Below are 9,492 nucleotides of genomic sequence, written 5' to 3' on the forward strand. Positions count from 1 at the left end.
CTTTTTTCAAGTACACAAGCTTTTCAATGATATAACATTTAATGATAATAATGAAGAAACATAGGGCATATGATCAAGGGAAAGTTTGGCACCTTTTTCAAGGACAATGCACAAACTTTTCAATGATATGTATGTAACACATAATGCTAATCATGAAAAAAACTGACATAGGACCAAAGGAAATTTTTGTATCTTTTTTCATGAAATACTCACATAAGTAGCGTTGGTGTTCGGCCCATGAATATGAATATAAATATATCGTATGTTCCAAGAAATTCGTCTGACCCAGTTGGCGGATTAATATTTTGCTTTGATTAGTCTGCGGGGTTGCTGTTTGCTTTCTATTTAAAATTTTGACTCCAGACAATACTGTTGTTTTTATCATTAACCAAACAGTTATACAGCTTTAATGTAATGGTACAAAATCGCAAAGTGTGCATTTTGGGTATGAAATCCCCCTCTTTCAGAAGCAGCAATAAATAACTTCACAATCTAGATACAATTTCATAGGCGGTTCTAAAGAATCCATTCCTACCAATTTCTTGTCTTATTTCGTTCAACATGGTTTAATAACAGCCGTGAAAATAACCTAGCAATTTTGGAGCAATATCGTATGAATCTTGAATTGATATTGCCACCCTTGTGGTAGTGAAAGGGACTAAACAAATGAAGACAAAACATAATCTGTTTCTTGATTGTTTGAACTTTATTCATTCATGAGAAGCTCAAATCAGCATTCCTGCCGATTCTCATTGAAGTCATCATGAGGGAGGAGGTAAAAAATATGCCGAATAGAATATAGCAAAGATACAGATTCCATGATACAAATCCTAATAAATTCATAAACATATACAATTTCCTCATGACTACCGATGTTAGTCCTACAATGACGTTTCTTTTGTTATAAAGACAGTCACTTCTGAAGGCCGGGGTTCCAAATCATCTGGCTCTTCTAAGTCCACAGCATCTGCAGCGTCGATGACGTCACTTTTCTGTCGAGTAAACACGCGCATGTGCAGTAAGAATGGTATCAGTCCTCCTACCACTACGCATGCGCCGCCCAACAGGAACGTTCCGTCATAGCTGCCCGTGACGTCACGTAGTGCTCCTGTGAAAAGAAATTAAAGAAGACGCCATGATATTATACTCTAAAAAACTATTTTCCAATATTTTTGGGGTGACTGCTATTTCGATCTGAGTACGCTGGTGAAATTTGCCTTATTTGAGGGTATCATTTTATTTCATTACTATCCCATACAAAGTAGTTTTATCAAATGTCAACCCTTGATATTGAAAAAAAAGCAAATTCGACTAATTTCAATATATTGATGCCATTTGAGATAAGCGTATTGAGAACACGAAAATGTCTATCAGATTTTGGCATAAATTTGTAATACAATCCTTCTCAAGTCCCAAGTACATTGATTTTTAAGTCAATTTTCAAACCTAATTGTAGGCCCGTACAGTAGTTGCCATGGGTTATGGCAATGAAATAAGATAAGATAAAACATAATATTATAAAATGAAATATGAAATAAAGTAAAAGACATAAAACCCAAAATGCAATGATATAAAGTCAAATAAAATTAATACAACGTAATGAATGATAAAGACGAATAACTCCAGAAATTTACCTGAAACGGGCGGTCCCACCAGAGTAGCGATCCCTTGCACGAACATCCGGATTCCCATGGCGCTGGGGAGTTTGTTCGTGTCCACCAGGTCTGCCGCTGTAGTGACGGTTAGAGGGACGTATGCACCTGACAGCAACCCAAAGGCAACACTCCAGGCAACCATACTGCCGTACGACCTCGCCAGAGGAACAACCATCATCATTCCTCCTAGGAGCGACCCTGCCGTCGCGTACTGGTCAAGACGCCGGAACTTCTTCCACTCAGGTAGCAGTCCAATGTGCAATCGACCCACCATGCCTACAATGCCTTGAATGGACATGAGGAAAGCGGCAGGGTATTCCTCTACGCCCAAAAACTTCGCGCGCGGGACGAGATAGATGCTAGAAGCTTGGCGATTGGACGCTTGGAAACCCGTTGAGATGATGAATATTGCAAAGGCGGGTTCTCTCATGAGGTTTACATCAAGAACAGATAGGAAAGACTTCTTGACATCACAACTACGTCTTCCTTGCTCGTTCAATGGTGTAGATTTTACACCGTTGTCGAGAAGGTCGGGTTGCTTGCTGTTGTTGATTTTGACGTCACCTTTGAGATGGATCGGTCGGACTAATGCTCCGAAAGCTGTTATGTGAAAAGCGATGCCACCGGCGAGTAAAAGTGCTCCTTTCGTTCCGTATTCGTCTATCAGCAGTTGGAAGAGAGGTGGGAATGCAAAAGCCCCCAGACTCCCTCCCATGGTCATGACACTGTTGGCTAGCAGTCTCTTTTTGGTGAAGTATCTTCCCACGCAGACGATCATGTTGGTTAGGCTTAGAGAGCCCCCAAGCCCTGGAAAATAACAAAGGACGTTAAAACTTTGGCTGAAAAAGCTAATACTGATGATCCGTCATCGGCCAATCAGATACTTTCCTTCCTGATGTTCCAGAGGAAGCCGCCAACCAATCACATTGCCTCTTGACCGTAAGCGGTGACGTGATTGGCTAGTAACTGTCCCGTAAGCAACGGGAGGGGGGATTCTGATTGGCTAATGTCTGACGAGCGCTAAAGCAGACAGAAGGACAGATCACAGACCGGTACACCAGGGCTTGACGTATAAAGCCGGCGGGCCCAGCATGAGAAGATGCGCTCACCAAGTATGATGCATAATCAAGCCCGACCCACCTACAAGACAGCCGACGGTGATGTAGAGATGAGAGATGTGCGTCGCAAACCGGCTGAGACAGAACCCTGCTGCCGCCAGCACACCTCCTGCCATGATGACAGGACGCAATCCGAACTTCCGACCCAGACCACTCGCTATGGGGGCTGGTGAAGAGAAAGACGAATGTTTATCGACACACAACATTTTATGATTTTTTGTTGTTCAGTGACAATCATGGGCTTCTTGTAAAGCTAATCTTTTGACTTGACTAAGATTGCATCATTATGATACCAAATATGCTTTTACAATAAACTAAAGCTAGTTTTGTGTTAAATCTGGCTTTGGAAACGATGATGATTACATGTAGGTCATTAAGCTTTAGTAATCTAAACTATGATATGTAATGATGATAATGATATACGCAAATTATATGATATTTGAGCCAGTTTTAACCTGATAAGTGAGTCATTCCCATCAGCATGGATTGAACCAAAGCGACTTCCGCGGCTGTAGCGCCGACAAACTGTTCTGTCCAGAGGTCGAAGAAAACTCCGAGAGACCGGCTGATGCCGAACGTCCCGGCGGTGACCATAGAGCCTGCCAGCGCCACGACCCAGCCCCAGCCCCCGTCGGGCGGGTCCACGGGGTGGGTGTGGGCATTCTTCTTAACTAACATGTCTGTACAAAATTATGTATAAAGACATAAGAAAGTTGAAGAAAAGTGAACTGTTAGGTACATAACTAACTGCAAGGACCAAAAATAGACTGATGAATATCATTCAGTCTATTTGGCCAATTTCTGTTCTTTTTTCAGCAACGTATCATCATCATCATCATCATCATCATCATCAAAATCCACATCACTGCGGACACACACGAAGTCAAGCAAACACACAAAACAATACCTCCGGTTTCAAGAAGGCAATAAAAGAGCAAAAACATTGGTACATGTAGCTTACTACCTGCTAGGTTTTAAGATATCTTCAAATCAATATTTATCATGAGAACTACATGATGAAGAGACAGATGTCGCTTCAAATTTTGATTTATTTTCAACACTTCAACCCATTTTGTTCGTTACAGTAGTGTTTGTTATAGTATGAGGTAGTCTATTGTTACAACAATATCAGTCACAGTTCACTGTAACATGTATGTTTTTCCCTGTATTTCTACAATGTACCTGCAATTAATCCTCGGGAATGAACTTGCGATGAACATTCAAGTTATATGATGCTTTATGTCAGAGCAAACCAGAATGACTTGCAACATTTTAACTAACATTACATGATGTAAGACCCAGTACAAAGGTCGGTCAAAGTGCACGCACAATCACCATGCATGTACTACGTCGTATGTCACACGTACATGGGATAAAATAGCTCAAATGTTGTCGTTTAGACTATAACCTTTATTAACATTAATCCTCCGGCTTACATAAATCCGCCACTTTGAAAAACAGTGCGCTCGAGACGTCTTTAGTGCAGCACCCCCAGGTATGCACTGTTTAGATACAGGAGTGCATTGTCCTAGAGGACGTTGGGTTTGAGGTCTGTTTGGACGTGTCTTTTCAGGGTGGCAGAATTATGTACCCTGGTGGAATTATGTTAGTAGATGTTACATGCCTTCGGCCATGTAAGTTTTACGAATGTAAAAAAAGACTTCGCTGTTATCTAAACTTTGATATATAAAATGCGCACTGACAAGAAAGAATGCTACACTCACCAGTAGGGCGGTTTACTCGGAAAGTTAGGGCAAAGCTCAACGCCGATAACGTAGCATTTGGAGTTCAAAAGGTCACATAACACTTACGCAAAGCCATTTTGCAAATTATTAGCTGTTGGAACAGACATGAACAAGAGTCCGTAGGACGCAAACCTCCGTGAAGTTATCATGTTTTTTTGCGGTGTGGTCTAAGGTGTTTGATACCCTCTTATCATGAATAACTTTTTCCTTCAACCCCTTTTCCATTTATGTCCAGGTAGTTGTTAATCATTACATAAGGCAGTAATAAAGGCAGTGTAGTGAGCCGTGGAGCCTAGCGTCTGCCTTGACAGTAGCTTTATAAATTGACCCCATCTTGTAGAACACAGTACAGGCTACCACTAGACTGGCAACGGATGTTTTAATGGGATGTATCGTACTACTTCAACATGGGGGTGTCGGTCTACAATTCCCCAAAACCTGAAAATACAGCTACAGTGCCCAAAATCACTATGTTTCATAGGGACCTCAATAACTACCAACATTTCAAAATTCAAACAGATCGTCCAAAAGAATCTTGAGTTATAGCTGCAAACACACAAACAAAGACCCTGTCGGAGGTCACTGACCTCCTCCCCAGAGGTAAAAATATGACCACCACCATATATCTTACAATGAAAGGTAGGTAGCTGGACAATGGCATTTGTATCTCCTTATGTAATGTCCATATGTGTATACATATATTTCTTTAACCAGGAAGCCGACTGAGGTGCCCGCTGTCTGCGATGATGACATCTTTACTTGTAGCGCCGCTCTGGGAGCCGACAGCTTCGATCTGGTACAAAACATCCTGTAGGATAGACAGAAGAAAGGAAAGATTAAAAGATGGGCAAATGGGTGTTGTGAGTAGTATCATAAAACAACCACATATAGTCACAGAGAGAGAGAGAGAGAGAGAGAGAGAGAGAAATAGAAATAGAGAGAGGCAGTCTGGCAGAGAGAGGGGGAGAGAGACGGAGACAGGTAGAAAGAGATGGAGGTAAAGGACAAAGACAGGGAGAGATGGGGGCAGAGGAATAGAGACAGATATCTAGAGAAAGCGAGACAGAGATGGACACAAAGAGACAGAGACAGAGATAGATAGTGACAAAGACAGAGAGACAACGGGACATCAAACTGTTGTATGACTCACCATTCCCTCCACAACCCTCCCGAACACCACATGTCTGCCGTCCAGCCAGGCGGTCACCACGAAGGTGATGAAGAACTGAGAGCCGTTAGTGTCCGGCCCGGCGTTCGCCATACTCAGCACGCCCGGACCCGTATGGTTCAGCACGAAGTTCTCGTCTGCAAAGTCCTCTCCGTAGATACTCTCGCCTGAGGAACAAATATAGATATCAACTGTTGCGTTTGTTAATTAATGTATCTTTTTGCTTAAAATCATAACATCCAAGATCATTCCATTCTGGTAGGGCACGAAATTCTCGTCAGCAAAGTCCTCTCCGTAAATACTGTCACCTGAGGAAAATGTATGAATAACTGTTTGTTTTGGGATTGCATCTGTAAGCAGCGACACCTATAGCTGCAGTGCAAAGTCCCTGAGGGAGGTGACAGGGGACCACCGAAACGTCGGTTGAACAGTTGGTTGTGTAAAAAGGGTCTTTTCATCCTGTTTGTTTGTTTGTTTGTTTAGTTGGTTGGTTGGTTGTTTCTTTGCTTGTCTATAACCATGGCACCTATATCATTCATATTTGGTGTGGATTCAATTAACAATTGATCATGAGCCGTTTACCATGTTCAGTGACATAGAAATTGTAGTGACCGTAGATTCTGTCATCCATAATAAGCTAGTTCACGATTAGAAGTGCGCATGTGTAGTGTGGTAAATTGTGGGTAATATTCCAAGGTTAAAGGTCCCTGGCAATAAATAAAGATCTTACCCACATATATTACCCACAACCCACAATGCGCGTGGGTACCCAAACCGTGAACTAGCTTGTACCTCCCATTCCGTCCTCGGTTGTAAAATCACCCCCCTGCGCCATGAAGTTTGGAATGACCCGGTGGAAGCGACTCCCCTTGTAGTAAAGTGGCTTTCCACTTTGTCCCATTCCCTATAAAAAGTAAGATGATACGGAAATCACAATGTGCGCTCAGAAAAATATCATGAAATCAGTAACGAACCAACCTAAACAGACAAGGAATAATCATTTTAAGTCAAGGCAGCGGTATGCTTTGCTATAGATCCATCTCAGCTAGAGGTGGTATGCATGGATCAGAAAATCTACTCCGGTCATGAACCATGATGAGGGGGATCTAAACTTGTTTGGAACCGCATTCTTTTGGTCAGGTTTGGAACATTTTATTAACTACAGCAGCGACACCTACATGTAGCTACAGTTTTTTCCTTGTTAGGAAGGTAACTGTCACTGAAACGTCGCATGTGATTATGTACTAGATGTGTGTAAAGAGCCTTGTTAGCACAGACCTCAACTACCCACCACCCTTGGAAAACAACTGTATGTATTCGCTAGAGTTATTGGTATGGAGTTTAAGTATTCACCCTTTCTCCCGTGCACAGCGACAAGAAGTTCTCGGCTGTTCTCGGCACGACGTCGAACCGGAGTTCGAACACGATCCGTCCCGAAGGGACACCGCCGATCATGACGTCAAAAAACGCCTGGAACCACAAAATGACACATGTTCCTCTAAATCAACTTGATTTCGCTGCAAACTCATTATTTGTTAGTCTTTTAGCTATCAAACAAATTTCCGAAACTGGTGCGCGGCCGGGATGTATGATACAAAAGACAACAAAACACACAAAATGTAGAAAAAAAAATAGTCATGAGCATAATTTGTGTATCTCTCTTGACATACACTTTCTTTTATTTTTCGTTCCCGCAAAAAGCCCGGCCCGGGTTGGGAATGTAGCCGTGGCATTTATAAGATTTCCCCCAAGTTATTCTTTATTTTACAGCCAATATTTTCGAAGGTTACTTTTACTTGTTTTGCCCTTTAAGGGTCACAAATATTTGACCACTTGGTCATTAAATACTCTCACTAGCTTGTATTGTAGACAGGAAAATTAAATATTAACAAATGAATCAACAGATTTGCAACCGATGTTAGGTTATTAAAGGACGCAGTACTATTGGATGGTTTTAGACATCTATGGCTGTTTTAGGTCATAGTATCCAAACATTGACTTATGATAGTAACTCTAGCTACGGATGTAGAAATTGACAACAAAAGCTTGACTTTGCCAGTCATATTGTGGCATAATGTTACAGTCACTAATATCAAATAATGGCTTTGAATACGATACAATTATTGCAGATTCTAAAACTCAACAACAATCGTAGGAAAGAAATCCAATATACAAGACCGTGTAATATGGGATGAGAATATACCTGTACCGTAGTTGGAAGGGCTTCTAACACTAGTATAGGGCAGTTTCTTATGTACTGTCTTCCATTTACTATTGATGGAGCATCACATTGTAGTATATGTTATACATACCTTAAGCTTGTTCACATGGTCATCCGACTTCAATTAAAATGTGTACAATAACTTTACAAACTTTAAGCAAAATTTACATACCAGTTCTCTTGGTTTTCGCACTGGAGTTGACGCAGCTGTACCATTTGCCTCGACCGGTCGTGAAGCATTTCCAGAGGATATCTGAAACCCGATTATGAGCGCAATACCCAAACAAAACACGACGACAAGTGCAGCAACTGTCCGCTTTTCCGTCTTTGTACACAATGGGGACTTCTCCGGATCGCTAGGACTTTTAGCGTTACTCTCTGCGTCCGCCATTTTGAACGTGGGTGTAATCCCCTGAAAAAGCGAAAGGGGGCGCCTGTACGATTAATGCAAAAACGTCAAACCGACGAACACATATTTCGGGATTCGACTTTTACTAAGCTTATCATTTCTCAACATTCCGACTCTGACAAGATTTTACAGAATAAGCCATCTGTGATCAACAAATCCAATAAGCGGAACAAGAATAACTTCGAGACTACAATATCCCAGAAATTTGGCATTGTCACTAGTACATAAAACACAGTACTGCACACCTTTAACGTTAAACAAATAAACTTTTCGCGATCAGAACTGTAGATACGGAATATCCACCATTGAACGATAAAATGCGTGCTTTACCGTTTGTTCCTTTGGTCCGTCGTGTTCCAAGAAGAGTTTCTAAGTAGATACAACTCTGATAGAATGCGGAGTAGCAGTGTCAACTTCAGCCCGGTCTAGCGTTGTTGATAAGTAACTTAATATTTGCCAACACAATTTGGATACCTTAATTAATCCATCAGCTGACACAGCGGCTAAGATACAACGACATGTTTGAAGGTATTGGTGAGGTAAAAGTTCCATAGCCTTTTTAGGTCGCAGGCAGTTAATCCACTGTGCTTAGGGCACGGTGTTGGCGCCTCTTTTACCTCCCCAACCGAAGTCAAGCACCCATTTACTGTTGGGCGGAGAAAGGAAATTTGTGTTAAGTTCCTTTTCCAAAGGACACAACGTCTAGCCAGGAATGCTAGCCGTTGTAAGAATGGTTCAAATGCCAGGGATCGAACCCAAGACCTCTCGATCGCGTGTGCCCACAAAGAGCGACTACTCCAAAAGTACATACATGTATATGAAATCTTAAAAAAGTGAATTCTATGCTACATTTGTAATTGGTATTTACATGCACTAACATACTTCTTACAGTAAATTTGCAAGTCAATTTGGAAATTTTTGATAAACGCATTTATTCCCCAGCATTTCCGTATTTACAGCATGAAACTGTTCACCTTTTTATGAATGCACAAATTCATCTCAGTGACAACAAAAAAACTGCACATTTTTTTACAAAGATACTTTACATATTCAGTGTTATGAGCAGACACCCCATCCATTGAATGGAACAATCCACTGAAGCCTTATTTCCATCACACTTCAGAAGGAACCACTGTCAAGAGGGGGTAGTGCTTCTGTGTCAAATATTGTTAGCAA

At 41.5% G+C, this 9,492-nt stretch overlaps 2 protein-coding genes across 2 annotated transcripts; both read right to left on the reverse strand.

The window, feature by feature from the left end:
* Positions 1 to 685: 685 nt before the first annotated feature.
* Positions 686 to 4,602, reverse strand: LOC136425420 (monocarboxylate transporter 13-like). The gene is made up of 5 exons (XM_066414282.1): positions 4,498 to 4,602; positions 3,229 to 3,453; positions 2,796 to 2,939; positions 1,635 to 2,462; positions 686 to 1,108 (listed from the first exon to the last, which is right to left on the reverse strand). The coding sequence occupies exons 2-5, from the start codon at positions 3,449 to 3,451 to the stop codon at positions 882 to 884; spliced, it is 1,422 nt and encodes a 473-aa protein (XP_066270379.1). The 5' UTR covers positions 3,452 to 3,453; positions 4,498 to 4,602; the 3' UTR covers positions 686 to 881.
* Positions 3,993 to 8,875, reverse strand: LOC136425421 (uncharacterized). Its single transcript, XM_066414283.1, has 6 exons — positions 8,647 to 8,875; positions 8,080 to 8,319; positions 7,040 to 7,156; positions 6,479 to 6,590; positions 5,669 to 5,853; positions 3,993 to 5,326 (listed from the first exon to the last, which is right to left on the reverse strand). Exons 2-6 carry the CDS (start codon positions 8,296 to 8,298, stop codon positions 5,225 to 5,227), a joined length of 735 nt encoding a protein of 244 aa, XP_066270380.1. The 5' UTR covers positions 8,299 to 8,319; positions 8,647 to 8,875; the 3' UTR covers positions 3,993 to 5,224.
* Between the last annotated feature and the right edge of the window lie 617 nt (positions 8,876 to 9,492).

Source organism: Branchiostoma lanceolatum, chromosome 19 (assembly GCF_035083965.1).
Source record: "Branchiostoma lanceolatum isolate klBraLanc5 chromosome 19, klBraLanc5.hap2, whole genome shotgun sequence".
Taxonomy (NCBI): Eukaryota; Metazoa; Chordata; class Leptocardii; order Amphioxiformes; family Branchiostomatidae; genus Branchiostoma; species Branchiostoma lanceolatum.